The sequence below is a fragment of the Mizuhopecten yessoensis genome, unplaced genomic scaffold (assembly GCF_002113885.1).
Source record: "Mizuhopecten yessoensis strain PY_sf001 unplaced genomic scaffold, ASM211388v2 scaffold1359, whole genome shotgun sequence".
Classification (NCBI taxonomy): domain Eukaryota; kingdom Metazoa; phylum Mollusca; class Bivalvia; order Pectinida; family Pectinidae; genus Mizuhopecten; species Mizuhopecten yessoensis.
The window spans coordinates 423,172-445,469 of record NW_018404007.1 but is presented as its reverse complement, the minus strand read 5'-3'; the positions used below and the strand labels follow the sequence as shown (position 1 = coordinate 445,469).

Below are 22,298 nucleotides of genomic sequence, written 5' to 3'. Positions count from 1 at the left end.
TTACCCTATCTAAACAGATCAAGTATGTTACCCTATATAAACAGATCACGTATGTTACCCTATCTAAACAGATCACGTATGTCACGTATGTTACCCTATCTAAACAGATCACGTATATTACCCTATCTAAACAGATCAAATATGTTACCCTATATAAACAGATCACGTATGTTACCCTATCTTAACAGATCACGTATGTTACCCTATCTCAACAGATCACGTATGTTACCTTATCTAAACAGATCACGTATGTTACCCTATCTAAACAGATCACGTATGTTTCCCTATCTATAAACAGATCACGAATATTACCCTATCTAAACAGATCACGTATGTTAACCTATCTAAACAGATCACGTATGTTACCCTATCTAAACAGATCACGTATGTTACCCTATCAAAACAGATCAAGTATGTTACCCTATATAAACAGATCACGCATGTTACCCTATCTAAACAGATCACGTATGTCACGTATGTTACCCTATCTAAACAGATCACGTATGATACCCTATCTAAACATATCACGTATGTTAACCTATCTAAACAGATCACGTATGTCACGTATGTTACCCTATCTATACAGATCACGTATATTACCCTATCTAAACAGATCAAGTATGGTACCCTATATAAACAGATCACGTATGTTACCCTATCTAAACAGATCACGTCTGTTACCCTATCTAAACAGATCACGTATGTTACCCAATCTAAACAGATCATGCATGTTACCCAATCTAAACAGATCACGTATGTTACCCTATCTAAACAGATCAAGTATGTTACCCTATCTAAACAGATCACGTACATGGACACAACAATAATAACTCTATTACGGAATTTTTCATTACTTGAATAGGAAGCGTATTTGCATTCGAAAACATGTATGAATTTGAAACTTTTTGAGTTACCTCCCGTTGGACTGTCAGTAAGGTTTTCTACATGCTCACATGTTTTAGGTAAAGTCATAGATAAATATCTATTACAGACTTATAATTAAAACAAAAAACGAAAGCTCGAGTGTTTATCTTTGTGAGACATATCTTGTTTATATCTTGCTGTAAAAATGTATACAGCAAATAGCTATTTTTTCTGACTTAACCTATATACTTAGTTATAGTAAGAGTTACTGAGTAAACCCCTAGATACCACTGGTTAGCCCGTTGTCTCCTTATACACCACATGTTGGCCTGTTGGCCCCTTTGAAACCACTGGTAAGCCCGTTGTCTCATTAAACACACCATGTTGGCTTGTTGGCCCCTATGAAACTACTAGTAAGCCCGTTGTCTCCTTATACAAAACATGTTTGCCTGTTTGCCCCTTTGAAACCACTGGTAAACCCACTGTCTCCTTATACACCACATGTTTGCATGTTGGCCCCTTTGAAAGCACTCGTAAGCCCGTTGTCTCCTTATACACCACATGTTGGCCTGTTGGCCCATTTAAAACTACTAGTAAGCCCGTTGTCTCCTTATACACCACATGTTTGCCTGTTGGCCCATTTGAAACTACTAGTAAGCCCGTTGTCTCGTTATACACCACATGTTTGCCTGTTGGCCTATTTGAAACCACTGGTAAGCCCGTTGTCTCGTTATACACCACATGTTTGCCTGTTGGCCCATTTGAAACTACTAGTAAGCCCGTTGTCTCCTTATACACCACATGTTGGCCTGTTGGCCCCTTTGAAACCACTAGAAAGCCCGATGTCTCCTTATACACCACATGTTGGCCTGTTGGCCCATTTAAAACTACTAGTAAGCCCGTTGTCTCCTTATACACCACATGTTGGCCTGTTGGCCCCTTTACAACCACTGGTAAGCCCGTTGTCTCCTTATACACTAAATGTTGGCCTGTTGGCCCCTTTGAAACCACTAGTAAGCCCGATGTCTCCTTATACACCACATGTTGGCCTGTTGTCCCCTTTACAACCACTGGTAAGCCCGTTGTCTCTTTATACACCAAATGTTGACCTGTTGGCCCCTTTGAAACAACTGGTAAGCCCGTTGTCTCCTTATACACCACATGTTTGCCTGTTGATCCCTTTAAAACCAGTGGTAAGCCCGTTGTCTCATTATACACAACATGTTGGCCTGTTGGCCCCTTTGAAACCACTAGAAAGCCCGATGTCTCCTTATACACCACATGTTGGCCTGTTGGCCCCTTTACAACCACTGGTAAGCCCGTTGTCTCTTTATACACCAAATGTTGTCCTGTTGGCCCCTTTGAAACCACTGGTAAGTCCGTTGTCTCCTTATACACCACATGTTGGCCTGTTGGCCACGTTCAAACCACTGGTAAGCCCGATGTCTCCTTATACACCACATGTTGGCCTGTTGACCCCTTTACAACCACTGGTAAGCCCGTTGTCTCTTTATACACCAAATGTTGACCTGTTGGCCCCTTTGAAACCACTGGTAAGTCCGTTGTCTCCTTATACACCACATGTTGGCCTGTTGGCCCATTTAAAACTACTAGTAAGCCCGTTGTCTTCTTATACACCACATGTTTGCCTGTTGGCCCCTTTGAAACCAGTGGTAAGCCCGTTGTCTCCTTATACACACCATGTTGGCCTGTTGGCACCTTTGAAAACACTGGTAAGCCCGTTGTCTCCTTATACACCACATGTTTGCCTGTTGGCCTCTTTGAAACCACTGGTAAGCCCGTTGTCTCCTTAAAAACACTTATGTCTGGTTGGTCCATTATCTCTGATTGCACTTTTGGTTTAGACGATGTATCCTTAGACACCTTTGGTAAGCTCGATGTCTTCCTAGAAACCTCTGGTTAGCCTGTATACACCACATGTTGGCCTGTTGGCCCCTTTACAACCACTGGTAAGCCCGTTGTCTCTTTATACACCAAATGTTGTCCTGTTGGCCCCTTTGAAACCACTGGTAAGCCCGTTGTCTCCTTAAAAACACTTATGTCTGGTTGGTCCATTATCTCTGTTTGCACTTTTGGTTTATACGTTGTATCCTTAGACACCTTTGGTAAGCTCGATGTCTTCCTAGAAACCTCTGGTTAGCCTGTTGTCTCCTTAGACACCTCTGGTTAGCCTGTTGTCTCCTTAGACACCTCTGGTTAGCCTGTTGTCTCCTTAGACACCGCTGCTTAGCGTGTTGTCTCCGTAGACATCTCTGGTTAGCGTGTTGTCTCCTTAGACACCTCTAGTTAGCATGTTATCACTTTAGACACCTCTGGTTAGCCTGTTGCCTCATGAGACACCTCTGATTAGCCTGCTGTCTCCCTACAAACCTCTGGTTAGCTTAATTTCTACCTAGAATCCCCTGGTTAGACTGTTGCTTCTAAAATTCCTCTGTTTATCTGTTTATCCTGTTATCTCTGAGATACCTTTTGGTTCGCCCACTGTACTCATACGTACCTTTTATAAGTAGGTTGTCTCCTTAGGTACATCTGGGTAATATATATGACCCCTAGACACTCCTGATTAGCCCGTTTTTGCCGTAGACAACTCTTGTTAGCAATTTGACTCTCAAGGTACCCTTGGTTTAGGCCAGTGTCTCCCTGGGCACATTTGGTTGGCCCATTGTAACCTAAGGAACATCTTCTTTGCCCGGTGTTTCTCTTGACACATCTGGTTACCCTGTTGACTCTGAAGGTACCTCTGATTATCCCATTGTCCTTCTCGAATATAGCAAATTGTTGTATGTGATAAAATGTTATGCTATGATCATTTCAACTCTCTATCCATATCAGCCTTCGGGCTTTCGGTCCCCCGGGCTGATAGGGAGGTCTTTGATTACTTTGTAAATTGTTTAACTCTAAATACTTGTCTGTATGATACGGGTTGTTTTGCAGGCCATATCCCAGAACAACCCAGTTCTGCCCGGCTCGAGCCTTTTTTATCTTCTTCATTTGTACTTCCGGTTAAACACATGTTACACTCGATTTGTATTACTGCTAATCATTTTGATGGACTAAAATATACCTCTTGCATTCGTATGATTAAATGTTATGATATGTCATCAATATCCTACCCCTAATCGACCGCAAACCCCAACATCAGCCCCATAATAATTTCTAATATTTCATCGATGAAAATGTAATTACATAGCCTCATTACGCCCTGTTTTTATCGGATACTATACTGGCGTAATTGTATGGGGATACAGATCTGAGCAGGTTTCGATCCGCCGAGGTTTCGATCCTCTTAGAAAGTTTCGATTCTCTGGTTTTAATTACTCTAAATAACCTTATTGTATTTCGACTCTCTTTTATCAACTACGATTGTAACCGTTAAGCAACATTCATCACATTCAAACAAAACGGGATTTAGTTTGAGAAAATGCGGGAGAGGATTTCAAAACCACGTCTGGTAATGTATGATATAAAATCGATCTTTGGTATTCGAAATTCTTCAGTAAGATTACTTTTTATTATGTTGATCGACAGTTGTTAATAGATACGAAATAAGTGTCATATGTATTGGTAATTAACGACCCGTGTATAGGGAGAAATGTCTGGCTATCTCCACGATCCCAGTGGGACCGCTAATCTCACTCGACGCTCCTGTACACACGTTTACAACTCTCTTATTAAATATTTTTACAGCGATTCTTCCTTACTTTGTCAGGTAAACTGTCGTGAAGGTTTTTACTTTGTTCGTCTGGTAGGACACCATTCTACTTGGGGAGTGAAGCGTGACGTATCAAGCTCAGGACAGCGTGCTGATTAGGATGACATTTGATCGATCTGTCACCGTACATATATTTCCGAATAACGGGTGTGTCACATTCTATCCGATCTTACACCGTACATATGACGGGTGCGTCGGGATCACCACTTACAGGAGGAATATGTAGGCGCTAAAAGTAAGTATTGTTTTTATTTAAGATTCAGTTTTAATGTACCAAGTAGAAGTGACCAGTATGTAATGTTAGTGTGAATTCCTATGGAAAATCACATCTTAACGAAACAATGTGTACCTTATCGAATATCTCGTTTACAAGTAGTTAAAAAAGAGTCCACTGATTAACAAATAGCATATATCATAATATGAACACAATATAAGATATGACATAACTTATCAAGTATATAAGATATCTCCAAAAATATATAAGATATATCTTAAAGTATGTAAGATACCTCTTAAATTATTTCTCATAGAAGATAACTTTAAACGTCGAAATAACTACCAACGTAATTTGGTTACTTCTTCAATATTTGGCTAGCTCAATATTGGATTGGCCGAATGGGTAATTCGAAAATGTGCCCAGTGGGTATCTTTAGCCTGCGATCGTTGATGCCCTTTTGCACGTGAAAACCTTAGACGATGTCTTGTTTAGGTATAGGTTTTAAAAAGCGGCATAAGAGTTATAAGCTGTTTTTAGATTTGAATATCAAACTATATAGCCCAATATTTGGCCAATCCGTTAATGAGCTAGCCCAATGTTGAAAAAGTAACCAACTCCACGCTGGTGAGATATCTCTGTTACATATGTCATCCGTTTATTCCGTATCGTTTTTAGTATATATGAGATTATAAAATTTGTTTGAAAAGATACAGCATATTTACTATACAATATTCCACAGATATAGCCAGAGAGAATATTTAAAAACGTTCCTGTCTAACACTCCGCGGCATATTTCTGTTTAAGAAATATCTAAGTAATCTTATATTGTGTAATCTTATGTTGTACATGTATATTTTAATTTAATTAATACTGAAAAACAACACCGACTGTGACGTATATCAACCAGAGATCAGCTGTTAACGTCAGTTTTGTACAGAAATGTATGTCAGCTGTTACCGACAGTTTTTTACAGAAATGTATGTCAGCTGTTAACGTCAGTTTTGTACAGAAATGTATGTCAGCTGTTACCATCAGTTTTGTACAGAAATGTATGTCAGCTGTTACCATCAGTTTTGTACAGAAATGTATGTCAGCTGTTACCGTCAGTTTTGTACAGAAATGTATGTCAGCTGTTACCGTCAGTTTTGTACAGAAATGTATGTCAGCTGTTACCGTCAGTTTTGTACAGAAATGTATGTCAGCTGTTACCGTCAGTTTTGTACAGAAATGTATGTCAGCTGTTACCGTCAGTTTTGTACAGAAATGTATGTCAGCTGTTACCGTCAGTTTTGTACAGAAATGTATGTCAGCTGTTACCGTCAGTTTTGTACAGAAATGTATGTCAGCTGTTACCGTCAGTTTTGTACAGAAATGTATGTCAGCTGTTACCGTCAGTTTTGTACAGAAATGTATGTCAGCTGTTACCGTCAGTTTTGTACAGAAATGTATGTCAGCTGTTACCGTCAGTTTTGTACAGAAATGTATGTCAGCTGTTACCGTCAGTTTTGTACAGAAATGTATGTCAGCTGTTACCGTCAGTTTTGTACAGAAATGTATGTCAGCTGTTACCGTCAGTTTTGTACAGAAATGTATGTCAGCTGTTACCGTCAGTTTTGTACAGAAATGTATGTCAGCTGTTACCGTCAGTTTTGTACAGAAATGTATGTCAGCTGTTACCGTCAGTTTTGTACAGAAATGTATGTCAGCTGTCAACGTCAGTTTTGTACAGAAATGTATATCAGCTGTAAGGGAAAGCGACATTGTTACAATGAAAGCTCCCTGCCTTAATTTTGAATAATTTTTGGAACATTTATTCAGAAATGACAAAACAAACGTTTTAATATCAAAACTAGTCTCAGCTGATAGGTCGATCGATTAGTCTGAGATTGCTAGGTGATGTACAGTGTAATGGAATTTGAACGCTAGACATAGTTTGAGGAAATGTAACTTCGTTGCTAAGAGATCAGGGCTGAGATGTTTTAAGGTCAAGAATTTTCTTCGAGGTCCGGACCGACATATAATTTTACTTTGTTGTTTGGGGTCCGGAGTGACATCGGTTGTGATATTGCTACTTTGTTATTTGGGGTTCCGGAGTGACATCGGTTATGATATTGTTACTTCGTTGTTTAGAGGTCCGGACCGACATCGGTTGTGATATTGCTACTTTGTTGTTTGGGGTCCGGAGTGACATCGGTTGTGATATTGCTACTTTGTTATTTGGGGTTCCGGAGTGCCATCGGTTATGATAGTGTTACTTCGTTATTTTGAGGTCCGGGCCGACGTCGGTTGTGAAATTGTTACTTTGTTATTTGGGGTTCCGGAGTGACATCGGTTATGCTATTGTTACTTTGTTGTTTGGAGGTCCGGACCGACATAAATTGTGAGATTGTTACTTTGTTGTTTGGGGGTCCGGAGTGACATCGGTTGTGATATTGTTACTCCGTTGTTTGGAGGTCCGGGCCGACATCGGTTGCGATATTGTTACTTTGTTGTTTGGGGGTCCGGAGTGACATCCATTGTGAGATTGTTACTTCTTTGTTCGGAGGTCCGGACCGACATCGGTTGTGATATTGTTACTTCGTTGTTTGCGGGTCCGGAGTGACATCGGTTGTGATATTGTTACTTTGTTGTTTGGAGGTCCGGACCGACATCAATTGTGATATTGTTACTTTGTTGTATGGGGTTCCGGACTGACGTCGGTTGTGAGATTGTTGCTTTGTTGTTTAAGGGGCCGGACTGACATCGGTTGTGAGTTTGTTGCTTTTTTTTGTGGGCCGGAGTGACATCCGTTGTGAAATTGTTGTTTTGTTTTGTGGGCCGGAGTGACATCCGTTGTGAGATTGTTGTTTTGTTTTGTGGGCCGGAGTGACATCCGTTGTGAGATTGTTGTTTTGTTTTGTGGGCCGGAGTGACATCCGTTGTGAGATTGTTACTTCATTGTTTGGGGGTCAGGACCGACATCGGTTGTGAGATTGTTACTTCATTGTCTGGAGGTCCGGACCGACATCGGTTGTGAGATTGTTACTTTATTGTTTGGATGTCCGGAGTGACATCAATTGTGAGATTGTTACTTTGTTGTTTGGGGTTCCGGACTGACGTCGGTTGTGAGATTGTTGCTTTGTTGTTTAAGGGGCCGGACTGACATCGGTTGTGAGATTGTTGCTTTGTTTTGTGGGCCGGAGTGACATCCGTTGTAAGATTGTTACTTCATTGTTTGGAGATCCGGACCGACATCAGTTATGATATTGTTATTTTGTTGTTTGGATGTCCCTGCTCAGATTGGTTGTGAACGTGTTATATTGAGGTTGTGGAGGGCCCGGTCTGACATTCAGTTTATACAATGACAAGTTGAAGTAGGTTTGAGTGGAACTCGTAGAGCTAGCCTTACACATTTACTTCAACACGCTTCTACACTTAAATACAACTTAAAAGATACATGTACCAAGTACGTAATAATCCTAGTTTTATTAAAATCAAACATCGATTTTTGGCTAGACAGAATTGTATATAGAAGCCAATTGGTGTTATTCGGTATTACTTTGACACCTAGTAGAGAAATTGTCAACATTACGATAATATACCAACAATTAAATAGACGGGTAATAAATAGCAGAAGTAGAAACGTATTACTGGTGAAATAAGGTGCGACTTACGGGGTCTATTTAATCACAAAATCAACAAACATGTTTGATCAGGTAGTTCGGCCTAGATATAGATACTAAGGTATACACTCGATACACCACCGTAACTTAGAACGTCCATGTCATCGTTTAAAGTATTTTTGGAGACTTGTGTACTGTCGCTCCACGTCGCCAGTTGTCCTACAGGTAATGACTTTACATTAATGGTCTGAAACCCCAGGCCAAAGTCATTTCTTCATTTTAATCTTCTTTATTACACTTATATGTTAATAATGATAAAAAAAATCATACTGATATACCTCGTTTCAAATTAACGGATTTTTCATTGGATAGTGTTGTTTTCTGACAGTAGGGGATAAATAAATAAACAAATTACGTTCTAAACATGTTTTTATAATGTAAAATGTTGTTCATGTGTGAATAAAAAACAACGTGTAAACTTAGGAATGTAGGCTTTTAACTATATCTCCTTTTATGTTTGACTGATAAAGTTATACCAGTAATGTGTTTACGTTCAGTTATCGGCGATGTTGGCTTATTTTCATGTCCGGGTTTTAATATTATTTGTGCTTCAAGTTTTCTGAATTTCTAAGCACGACAAGGTCAGTGATAAATGGTCTGTGTGTACACAAATGATTTCTTGTTGGGACGCGTCCCAAATTAACAAATCGTGATATATACTAGAATAATTACATGTTTTTGAAAAACTTATTTGGCTGTAATGTTTTTTGTAAGTGTTTTAGCTGTAAACTGTGTTGTGTATGGTATCTGGCTGGTTTAAATGTGACATGATTTAATGGGTGGGAAGTGGCCTGTTCTAGCTCGAAAAACAGTGAAGTGGTCAGTTCTAGCTCGTAATACAGCGTAGTGGTCAGTTCTAGCTCGTAATACAGCGTAGTGGTCAGTTCTAGCTCGAAATAGAGAGTAGTGGTTATTTATAGCTTTAAATACAGAGCAGTGATCAGGTCTCGAAATATAGTAAAATGGTCAGTTCTAGCTCAAAACATAGTGTAGTGGTCAGTTAATTTCTAGCTCTAAATACAGAGCAGTCATCAGTTCTCGAAGTATAGCGAAGTGGTCAGTTCTAGCTCGAAATACAGCGTATACGTAGTGGTCAGTTCTAGCTCGAAATACAGCGTAGTGGTCAGTTCTAGCTCGAAATAGAGAGTAGTGGTAATTTCTAGCTCTAAATACAGAGCAGTGATCAGTTCTCGAAATATAGCGAAGTGGTCAGTTCTAGCTCAAAACATAGTGGAGTGGTCAGTTCTAGCTCAAAACATAGAGTAGTGGTTATTTCTAGCTCTAAATACAGAGCAGTGATCAGTTCTCGAAATATAGCGAAGTGGTCAGTTCTAGCTCAAAATACAGAGCAGTGATCAGGTCTCGAAATATAGCGAAGTGGTCAGTTCTAGCTCGAAATATAGCGTAGTGGTCAGCTCTAGCTCAAAATAGAGAGTAGTGGTCAGTTCTAGCTCTAAATACAGCGAAGGGGTCAGTTCTAGCTCGTAAAACAGCCTAGTGGTCAGTTCTAGCTCGAAATACAGCGAAGTGGTCAGTTCTAGCTCAAAATACAGAGCAGTGATCAGTTCCGAAATAAAGCGAAGTGGTCAGTTCTAGCTCAAATTACAGAGCAGTGACCAGTTCCGAAATATCGCGAAGTGGTCAGTTTTAGCTCAAAATACAGAGCAGTGACCAGTTGTCGAAATATAGCGAAGTGGTCTGTTCTAGCTCAAAACATAGCGTAGTGGTCAGTTCTAGCTCGAAACATAGCGAAGTGGTCAGTTCTAGCTCAAAATACAGAGCAGTGATCAGTTCTCGAAATCTAGCGAAGTGGTCAGTTCTTGCTATTAATATAACGTAGTGGTCAGTTCTAGCTAATAATTAGAGTAGTGGTTAGTTCTTGCTCGAAATATAGCGCAGTGGTCAGTTCTAGTTCGAAATTTGGCGTACTTCAAAATACAGCGTAGTGGTCAGTTCTAGCTCGAAACATAGCGAAGTGGTCAGTTCTAGCTCAAAATACAGAGCAGTGATCAGTTCCGAAATATAGCGAAGTGGTCAGTCCTAGCTCAAAATATAGAGCAATAACCAGTTGTCAAAATATAGCGAGGTGGTCAGTTCTAGCTCAAAACATAGCGTAGCGGTCAGTTTAAGCTCGAAATATAGCGTAGTGGTCAGTTTCTAGCTCGAAATATAGCGTAGTGATCATTTGTAGCTCTAAATATAGCGTAGTGGTCAGTTTTAGCTCGAAACATAGCGTAGTGGTCAATTCTAGCTCAAAATACAGGGCAGTGATAACTTTTCTCGAAATCTAGCGAAGTGGTCAGTTCTTGCTATTAATATAACGTAGTGGTCAGTTCTAGCTAAAAATTAGAGTAGTGGTCAGTTCTTGCTCGAAATATAGCGCAGTGGTCAGTTCTAGTTCGAAATATGGCGTACATCAAAATACAACATAGTGGTCAGTTTCTAACGTGTAGTACATACCATTCCCACATCCCATTGACATGTTGACACATAATGGAAATATTTTTTTAATTTATTCCACGGAAACATAGAAATGGTTGTTGACTGTGTTTGACTCTGTTCGATACCAAAAATACAAAGAAGTCGTTAATCACATTCCGACGAATTCTATCGATAACTGCCAATGTGTTGATTACACGTCCGAACGAAATTTAAAACGGTCCCTATCCTTTTAAATAGTGTAAGTAATCTCTATAGCCATATATTTACTCAATGGCCACGTGTATAATGCTACAGGTATGTACGTTAGTGAGGAAAACAGCAGAATCCCGCGTGGGAATCGCAATATCATCAAGGGTTATGTCAACACTGTATCCGAATCAATTTTATTCAGCTGCCAGATTACTTAACATAAGTCTACAAACGCTTTAAAATTAAATGAAAATTGTGTAAAATCTTGTTATTCATTTAAAGTGCGTTTAGTGTACGGGTAAATCTGTGTAACTTCCGGGTTATTTATCTTATTTCACTTCTGATTAGAGGACATTGGAGAAACCGATTACCCACAAAACATATTCCACAAAAGATAACCCTCAGATTTTAACCGTGGTCTTCGTCACCACTCAAGGAAAACCATAATAGAACGTAATTCTGAAGCGTATCAGAGTACTTATACGTGACAAGATTGTCTCGCATATTGTGGATGTTACTTAGCTAGTTTTAAATCATAATAAGAAAACCATGTAAGTGAAGCTAAAGCATACCAAAACTAAGTGGGAATCAGTCTATAATAAATACCCGTGAAATCTGACAGGTTTCCAGATATAATATCAATCTCGTTAGTGAGTACCTAGAAGTTTAGTCGTAGATATCCGTCCCAAATTTGACCATGTCCCCTCATTGCTAGGTTGGCGTTACTCTGTTTCTGACAGCAAGGATTAATGAAAATTGGAAAGAATGTAATGTAATGGGATTACTCTTTCATGAGGAATTAACTATTTTAAACGTGTTTTATAATCCTTTTAGAGAGGTTAAATTTATATTCAGCGTGTATGAGCCATGAAATAAATATTGTCTGGAGTAACAAAGAGTAGTTCCGTTTAAAAATGACAAAAAGTCCACGAGATTCTTACTTTTTAACAATTTTCCCTATCAACATCAACTAAAATTCTTACCTGGGCGCGGGGGATTAATATTTTGTACTTTTTTGGAAGAATTAGAGTAAATATAGCCATCATAAGTCCCCACAGACAGTATGGTAGAACTGAGTAGCTATGACCCCACAGACAGTACTGTAGATCTTAGTAGCTATGTGCCCACAGACAGTATGATAGAACTTAGGAGCTTTGTCCCCACAGACAGCATGGGAGAACTGAGTTGCTATTTCCCCACAGACAGTACTGTAGATCTTAGTAGCTATGTGCCCACAGACAGTATGGTCGAACTGAGTATCTATGTCCCCACAGATAGTACGGTAGAACTGCGTAGCTATGTCCCCACCGACAGTACGGTAGATTTAAGTAGCTATCTCCCCACAGACAGTATGGGAGATCTTAGGAGCTATATCCCCACAGACAGGATGGTAGATCTTAGTAGCTATGTGCCCACAGACAGTATGATAGATCTGAGTAGCTATATCCCCACAGACAGGACGGTAGATCTAAGTAGCTTTGTCCCCACAGACAGCATGGGAGAACTGAGTTGCTATGTCCGCACAGACAGTACGGTATAACTGAGTAGCTATGTCCCCCCAGACATTATGATAGAACTGAGTAGCTATTTCCCCACAGACAGTACTGTAGATCTTAGTAGCTATGTGCCCACAGACAGTATGGTCGAACTGAGTATCTATGTCCCCACAGATAGTACGGTAGAACTGAGGAGCTATGTCCCCACAGCCAGTATGGTAGATCTTAGTTGCTATGTCCCCACAGCCAGTATGGTAGATCTTAGTTGCTATGTCCCCACAGAAAGTATGGTAGAACTGAGAAGCTATGTCCCCAAAGACAGTACGGTAGATCATAGTAGCTATATCCCCACAGACAGGATGGTAGATCTTAGTAGCTATGTGCCCACAGACAGTATGGTCGAACTGAGTATCTATGTCCCCACAGAAAGTATGGTAGAACTGAGTCGCTATGTCCCCACAGAAAGTATGGTAGAACTGGGTAGCTATGTCCCCACCGACAGTACGGTAGATCTGAGTAGTTATGTCCCCACAGACAGGATGGTAGAACTGAGTCGCTATGTCCCCACAGCCAGTATGGTAGATCTTAGTAGCTATATCCCCACAGACAGCATGGTAGAACTGAGTTGCTATGTCCCCACAGACAGTACGGTAGATCTAAGTAGCTATGTCCCCACAGACAGTACGGTAGATCTAAGTAGCTATGTCCCCACAGAAAGTATGGTAGAACTGAGTAGCTATGTCCCCACAGACAGTATGGTAGATCTTAGTAGCTATGTCCCCACAGACAGTACGGTAGAACTTAGTAGCTATGTCCCCACAGACAGTATGGTAGATCTTAGTTGCTATGTCCCCACAGACAGTATGGTAGAACTTAGGAGCTATGTCCCCACAGACAGTATGGTAGATCTTAGTAGCTATGTCGCCACAGACAGTATGGTTGAACTGAGTAGCTATGTCCCCACAGACAGTACGGTAGATCTTAGGAGCTATGTCCCCACATACAGTATGATAGACCTTAGGAGCTATGTCCCCACAGACAGTACGGTAGAACTTAGGAGCTTTGTCCCCACAGACAGTATGATAGAACTTAGGAGCTATGTTCCCACAGACAGTACGGTAGAACTTAGGAGCTATGTCCCCACAGACAGTACTGTAGAACTGAGGAGCTATGACCCACATGTACAGACAGTATAGTTTTACAAGGCTATGTTATCAGATTATATCTAAGCCTGACACTGTGAACATTATACATATATACAGTGTTTGTACCGTTACAGGTATCGTAATCCAGAGGATTGAAATCGGGAACACTCCAGGACACGCGACAATTCTCCATGGACACGCCGGCGCTTCACCGTACCTGGACAAATATGGAAACTGATGTTATGACCCAAATCCTCAGCACGTAAACACGGCATTTTAACTGCCGCATGTACACTAAAATTTGTACGCAAGGTGTGCATCAGATATGTGAAGTTTGTTAACAGGTTAAAACGTGTGAACAAGTGCTCAAATGCGCATTCCTTAGCCATTAACTCGGGAGTGAACATATAGCTATCTATGTTTAAGCGGTGAAATTTTATCAGATGTGCCCGAGGATACTAGAAACTTTTATGTCTCAGCTTGGTAGCACGCCAGGGACGGTTTTTAAGTGAATTGATTATCTCAATGTTCTGAAAATGAAAGAACCTAAAATGTTGGCAGGGTCCATTTGTGACCATGGTAGGAGGCGTCATAAACGCGTGTCTTCTGCTAAAGGCAGGAGAGCGCCATCTACAGCCAAACCCGCACAAAGTGTTGCCAACACAAAGGGACCGCATGTGGTGCAAGTTGATGTCACGAGCCCACAAAAAGGCACGTCAGAAACAGAACAACAGGGTGCACCGGAATTCCATGGTGCTGACGAGGACAAATCTTTGACACATAACACAGACGTTCCAAATGACGATGGAGACGTCATTCAGGAAACTGTGAGTGAAATGGAAAACACTGATTTGGTAAGCTCCGAAACCAACGAGACCAAATCAGACATTCCCATGCAGAAACAACACATTGTGGTCAATATGAATATCCAGGACCTGGATGAGGGCCTGGAGGGGAGCCTGGAGGGGGGCCTGGAGGACGATGACGTGTTTGAAAGTGATATAAAGAACAGTCAAGATGAAAACAAATACAGAAAGCGTAAACCGTTGACGCGAGACCATAAGAAAGATAAAGATTTGAAGCCTATTAATGAGTGTGATGAAAGCGGCATCATTACAACAGAAAACGGTGATCAGGAAACGGAGAAAGCCGAGGAGGTCACAGCTACTACATACACGAATTATCAAGTCTCTCTTCCAGTAAATGGAGACGTTGAAACTAAATTAACTGTCGATATCGATAAAGTGAAGCGTCATACTATCAAAAGACCGAAATCCGAGAAATTTAGGAGACCAAAATCGTCAACTGTGTCTGATAAACAAAAGCGGCGACCTTTGTCTAGTATGGTATCCGGAAGACCGAGTTCTGCTTCCGGTGGAACCAGTCGATGTACGATAGTACCAACGCTACGTGTAACGAAGGCGGAGCTCGAGTACTACCTACCGAAACGGAGTTTTTTCAGTTGTCATGACAAAGCACTGAAAGACGCTGGTTATGGTACTGGTAAGACTCCTCGGCAAACAAGGATGATAGAGGCTTGGGCGAAACAAACGGAAAACAAGACTTTCGGAGAAAGAGTACCAACTCCTCAAGATATGGAAAATTCTTTGGACAGCGACAAACAGCATACAGCTGTAGAGGAACTTGGAGATGACGCAAAGCAGAGGCACCCAAGTGAGAGTTTGTCAGAGGCAGGGAGTAGAGAAAGCGTATCGTCGACTGTAGCACAGCTTCATGACCATAGGCTAAGCCGCCAAGTTTCTAATATTTCAATTCGCTCCAATGCATCTTTGACTCGGAAGTTGTCTCGACTATCGCGCAGGCGCGGTGATAACGAAGACGATGAAATAAGGGTTGACTTTCAGCCACTGTTGCAGTACCTTAAACATATTAGTGAGAACCCGGATGACTATGTGCATCAACACAAACAATGGAAAGCTGGAGTTCCGTCCCAAGATTCTCTAGTAAAATTGGGAAATATCTACCGTCGAGGCAGACACGGGCCGTCCTCAGACAGTACACTTGTGAATGCCGTGCATGACATCAACCCGAGATTTAGTGATCCCAGCCAATGGACGAATACAAACAAGGAAAAGACCTTACTGACTTTAACATCATCAAAAAGGGACTCCAGCCAATTTCTATCAAAGATTGAATTGCACGATTCTGGGACCAGCTCTGATGAACCAAAAAGCGAGTTTGATAAAATAAAACACAAAATGGAGGCGTGGCTTAAAACAGTTACTACGGCACAACTTGTGAAGGCCAAAGAACTTGCCCTTCGGGAGTTGGGCGAGGAGGACGCTTCACAGTCCCGCTGGTGGGTCTCGCTTAAATCTTGTTACTATTTAAGGTAGTGTGGTCATTAACGCTAATAGGTTTCGCTCAGGTCATATGACAGTCTGTGATATTGTATGACTTTTAACGCTTACTGGTCTCACTCAGGCCAGACTGTGATACTAAGTTATGTATGCATTATAGTGCTTATTATTAGACTTGCTCAAATCATGTGATTACTTATGATAATGTATGCCTTTTAACGCTGATTGGTCTTGTCCAGGTCATGTGCCTATGTGATAACGTATGACCATCAACACTAATCAGTCTTGTTGAGATTTTGTGGCAATGATAATACATGGCTACCATCGCTGATTGGTCACGCCCAACTCCTACATGTATATTGTATTTTATCACATACCTATGTAATCTTACAATAATAATACAACACTTTTCTGTTGATATTGTCTGTCGGTTTGTATCACACATATGGGATACAAGATGTTGTATCACCATATTAGCCGGAACTACTTTTTAGGTGAATTCCCTTGTCATTGCGAGCTGAAAAGTTCCCGGTATTTGCAAAAAAATATCAAAGTTTATAAAATCTTTGTATCGATCTCTACCAAATACGGAAGGTATGTGAGCAAGACCACACACTTGTGTTTTTTTAACGAATCATAAAGCACTCATTTATTGCGCGGACGAATATATTCACGAGTGCGCGGAAGAAAAACACAAGTGTGTGGTCTTGCATATGTATTCTGCTATATTAAGTATATACAAATGTCTACATACGGACTTTAATAAACCCAGAACGAGTAAACAATGTCTGGTCGTATTCATAGCTTGGTTTAGGTGGTTTTATTTAAACGTAAGACAATAGAGCCATGTAAGGACATGTATCACTACACGTACATCACGTCACAAACAGGTGAGTGGGTGTTACACCAGCAAGCACAACTAAAGGCAGAACCAAGGGCAACATATCCTCTTCATTAGTGGCGCACGTCATGATGCATCCCATCAAATCAAAGTCTTCTTCACTTGCGAAGTTTTGTTTCGAAATTTAAAGCAGCGAAGCCTAGTGGAGATAAATGGTACTAAGGCAGATAACCGCATTAGATGGTTGCTTTACAAGTATGACGAATAGGAACAGGAATCCGACACATTTCCGGATCTATGATTTTTATTGCGTTAACCTTAAGATACTAAGTACGCATATAGGGGGAAATAACAAAATCTTCTCAGACATGAAAACAGGCACATAATCAAGGTGATCTTGACATAGACTTTGATTGGCGTCCATAGATTTTAAGCGTTGTTGTTGCTGTGGTTACCTGTTTAATCTCTGGAGTTTCTCGTCATTTCCGTTACTGTTACTGTCATGGATCGGGATTTCCCGAAAGTTAAAATGTAAAATCCAAACAAGTATAACCGAATAAAAAAACAAAACATTATATTTATTTAATATTTCATGCTGCAAACTATATTTTATCAAACAGAGCAGAACTACCAATTTCAAATCGATAGTGTGAGAGGCGAACCTCAAAGCGCCACATTTGTTATAATCAGAAGCAGTGGCATAATGGTGATCTAGTTGTATCTGGACTGATCATAGTATTTCATTTTAACACGTATTAAGAATAAAATAAAATATTTTATAGAACTCTATCTAATCTCTAGGAAATTACTCAAATGCGCTTAACATTCAAGCGATAACAGACAATCTCCATAGCCAGGCGAGTGTTGCAAGAGCTTACTCAACCGGATCTTAACACCTTATACCATTTACTACATCATATATATTTGTGAGCCCATATCATTTTATACTCCACTCTAGGCAGGCCGAGTTGAGTATTATTAACCAAAATTAACTTTGTCACGTGAGCACTGACGCCGGAAGGTGTTACTTAATGTCGTGATTACGACACATTACCTCGTTATCATGAGTGAAATAATGACTTATTTATCTCGTTATCAAGAGTGAAATTACGACTCATTTATCTCGTTATTACAGGTGAAATTAAAACTTAGTTGTATCGTAATTACGAGTGAAACAACGATTAAGTTATCTTGTAATCACGAGTGAAACTACGACTTAGTTATCTCGTTATTACGAGTGAAATTACGACTTAGATATCTCGGTATTGCGAGTGAAACTACGACTTAGTTATCTCGTTATTACGAGTGAAACTACGACTTAGATATCTTGTTATCACGAGTGAAACTACGACTTAGTTATCTCGGTATTGCGAGTGAAACAACGACTTAGTTATCTCGTTATTACGAGTGACATTACGACTTAGATATCTTGTTATCACGAGTGAAACTACGACTAAGTTATCTCGTTATTACGAGTGAAACTACGACTTAGTTATCTCGGTATTGCGAGTGAAACAACGACTTATTTATCTCGTTATTACGAGTGACATTACGACTTAGATATCTTGTTATCACGAGTGAAACTACGACTAAGTTATCTCGTTATTACGAGTGAAACTACGACTTAGTTATCTCGGTATTGCGAGTGAAATAACGACACATTATCTCGTAATCATGAGTGAAATTACGCCCAGTTATCTCGTTATCACGAGTAAACTACGACTTAGTTATCTCGTTATTGCTAGTGAAACAACGACTTAGCTATCTCGATATTGCGAGTGAAATTACGACACATTATCTCGTAATCATGATTGAAATTACGATTTAGTTATCTCGTTATCACGAGTAAACTACGACACATTATCTCGTAATCATGAGTGAAATTACGACTTAGTTATCTCTTTATCATGAGTGAAATTACGACACATTATCTCGTAATCATGAGTGAAATTACGACTTAGTTATCTCGTTATCATGAGTGAAATTACGACACATTATCTCGTAATCGTGAGTGAAATTACAACTTAGTTATCTCGTTATCATGAGTCAAATTACGACACATTATCTCGTAATCATGAGTGAAATTACGACTTAGTTATCTCCTTATCACGAGTAAACTACTACTTAGTTATCTCGTTATTGCGAGTGAAATTACGACATATCATGTCGTTCTCAAGAGTGAAATTACGGCTTAGTTCTCTCGTTTTCACGAGTGAAATTATGACACATAACCTCGTTTTCACGAGTGAAATAATGACTTTTTTGTCTCGTTATCAAGAGTGAAACAACGACTCAGTTATCTCTTTTTCACGAGTGAAACAACGACTTAGTTATCTCGTTATTGCGAGCGTAATAACGACTCAGTTATCTCGTTATTACGAGTAAAATTACGGCTTAGTTATCTCGTTATCACGAGTGAAATTACGACTTATTTATTTCGTTATCACGAGTAAAATTATGACTTAGTTATCTCGTTGTTACGAGTGAAATTACGACTTAGTTATCCTGCCATTGCAAATGAAATTAAATTATCCCGTTATTACGAGATGTTATGCCCTAATTATTAACAAAAACATATTTCAAGTGACACAGACCAGCTTCCATACTGGGACCACAGTGTAGACCAGGTTATATCAACATACTGGGACCACAGTGTACACCAGGTTATATCAACATAGTGGGACCACAGTGTAGACCAGTTTAAATCAACATACTGGGAACACAGTGTAGACCAGGTTAAATCAACATACTGGGACCACATTGTAGCCCAGGTTAAATCAACATACTGGAACCACAGTGTAGACCAGGTAAATCAACATACTGGGACCACATTGTAGACCAGGTTAAATCAACATACTGGGAACACAGTGTAGACCAGGTTATATTAACATACTACAACGATTAAGTTATCTTGTAATCACGAGTGAAACTACGACTTAGTTATCTCGTTATTACGAGTGAAACTACGACTTAGTTATCTCGTTAGTACGAGTGAAACTCCGACTTAGTTATCTCGTTAGTACGAGTGAAACTCCGACTTAGTTATCTCGTTATTACGAGTGAAATGACGGCTTAGTTATCTCGTTATCACGAGTAAACTACGACACATTATCTCGTAATCATGATTGAAATTACGATTTAGTTATCTCGTTATCACGAGTAAACTACGACACATTATCTCGTAATCATGAGTGAAATTACGACTTAGTTATCTCGTTATTACGAGTGAAACTACGACTTAGTTATCTCGGTATTGCGAGTGAAACTACGACTTAGTTATCTCGGTATTGCGAGTGAAACTACGACTTAGTTATCTCGGTATTGCGAGTGAAACTACGACTTAGTTATCTCGTTAGTACGAGTGAAACTCCGACTTAGTTATCTCGTTATCATGAGTGAAATTACGACACATTATCTCGTAATCGTGAGTGAAATTACGACTTAGTTCTCCTGCCATTGCAAGTGAAATTAAATTATCCCGTTATTACGATATGTTATGCCCTAATTATTAACAAAATCATATTTCAAGTTACACAGACCAGCTTCCATATTGGGACCACAGTGTAGACCAGGTTATATTAACATACTGGGACCACAGTGTAGACAAGGAAAATCAACATACTGGGACCACATTGTAGACCAGGTTAAATCAACCTACTGGGACCACAGTGTAGACCAGGTTAAATCAACATACGAGATAGGATAAACTGTTGCAATACCTATGGAATCGCTCCGGTATTACCAGAACTACAAAGTAATGGTTTCGTACCATTTAATATAGGATTTTAACGCTTTGTGTAGGTCGCAATACAGTGGTTATATAAGCTAGCATTTTTGTATTGGAATTAACTGTTTTAAAAACCTTTATCATTTTCATGGTTATTACAGGATGTATGTGTCAGGCTAAAATTTGAATAAATGGGCTCTAGACTAGAAAGCGGTAACAGTGCCGTGTGAAGCCATGTGTATGGCTTAAGACCTGGCGACAATACAAACCATGCTGTTGAATCACGTATTGAACTGTCAAATCGATATTACACCCATCTTAATGTAGCGCGAAAATACGACCAATACAGGTAACTAATAATCAATAGCACGTCTTTGTCCACCGTTCTTAAAAAGAGAAGTTATGTGCAATTTTGAATTTTGTTCCTTTTCTGTTTTTAATCACCCGTACTACGATAATGACCAAAATAGAACCAATCTCATTTCTGTCTTCAAAGAACTGACAGAACTGGACAGGTCTGATTTACGACTGTAAACAGGTATGTCCTGGCGATAAAGTCCGGAGAACACAGGTGGACAGGCCTGACTTACGACTGTAAACAGGTATGTCCTGGCGATAAAGTCCGGAGAACACAGGTGAACAATGTGTTCTTCATTTTAAAAAAAAGAAAAATCCTACACCATGCAAACATGCTAGTCTGAAATGTAATCGGTGCACATTGACCTGTGGTGTTAACCTTTGATTGCCATATTGAAAACAGGTAAGTCAATATTCATATAGGAAACACACGTAGATTTGTCTTTTAAAGAAAGTGATCACCCCACTAACAGGTGAAACAGTTGAAATATCACTGGCGTAAATACTGTACGCAATGCACAACTGAACCGTTACAAGCGAGCAAACCTGAAATTATATTTAACCGCCCCGACCTGAATTTTAAAATCGTAAAGGTTAACACGACAGTCCATTCCTCGTGGGATCAACGCCATGTCGGGAATATTATATTTCCTGAAGAATATTAATCTGAATTATCGTTTTCCCTAAAACACCGGCAATAACACAATCTCCCAAAGACAAAAATAGAGTAATGCTTGGAATTATAACATAACCTGGGAGATGGCTGAATATAAGAGCCTACTCTTGTTGCCAGATCCCTAATATTACATTATGCAAAATTATATATTATGTAGAGCATATTTGTAAATAAAATATTGTTTAAACCAACTTTGTTTCTAACACACACACACACACACACACACACACACACACACCTACTACCCCTTACCGTTAAATTGATTTCGATTATCAATCCTCTCTTGTTTATTGAGCATCTATAAACGTTTGAAACAAAGGTCAATACTTTCTGTCGTTATCGCAGATGAAATCTTGATTTGAGGTAAGAGCGCCTGCTTACTTTCGCTTTCACAAATAGGCAGCTTACTCCCTACAGCTTACTCCCTACAGTCGGGACCACCAGCTTACTCCCTACAGCTTACTCCATACAGTCGGGACCACCAGCTTACTCCCTACAGCTTACTCCCTACAGTCGGGACCACCAGCTTACTCCCTACAGCTTACTCCCTACAGTCGGGACCACCAGCTTACTCCCTACAGCTTACTCCCTACAGTCGGGACCACCAGCTTACTCCCTACAGCTTACT

General features: G+C 40.0%; 2 protein-coding genes across 3 annotated transcripts; both read left to right on the top strand.

Annotated features, from left to right (window-relative positions):
- The first annotated feature begins 4,518 nt into the window (after positions 1–4,518).
- On the top strand, positions 4,519–16,664 carry LOC110460332. Of its 2 annotated transcripts, none has more exons than XM_021513180.1 (2): positions 4,519–4,832; positions 13,883–16,664. In XM_021513180.1, the coding sequence occupies exon 2, from the start codon at positions 14,285–14,287 to the stop codon at positions 16,103–16,105; it is 1,821 nt and encodes a 606-aa protein (XP_021368855.1). In that variant the 5' UTR covers positions 4,519–4,832; positions 13,883–14,284; the 3' UTR covers positions 16,106–16,664. The 2 variants fall into 2 exon arrangements, with proteins under 2 accessions (XP_021368855.1, XP_021368865.1); XM_021513190.1 differs by lacking the exon at positions 4,519–4,832 and adding an exon at positions 8,557–8,641.
- Positions 12,675–13,799, top strand: LOC110460170 (pheromone-regulated protein PRM7-like). Its single transcript, XM_021512929.1, has one exon. It carries the CDS (start codon positions 12,675–12,677, stop codon positions 13,797–13,799), a length of 1,125 nt encoding a protein of 374 aa, XP_021368604.1.
- Positions 16,665–22,298: the final 5,634 nt, after the last annotated feature.

Excerpts from the sequence above, each read along its gene's own strand:
- LOC110460170 (XM_021512929.1), top strand. The coding sequence starts at position 12,675 with ATGATAGAACTGAGTAGCTATTTCCCCACAGACAGTACTGTAGATCTT.
- LOC110460332 (XM_021513180.1), top strand. The coding sequence starts at position 14,285 with ATGAAAGAACCTAAAATGTTGGCAGGGTCCATTTGTGACCATGGTAGG.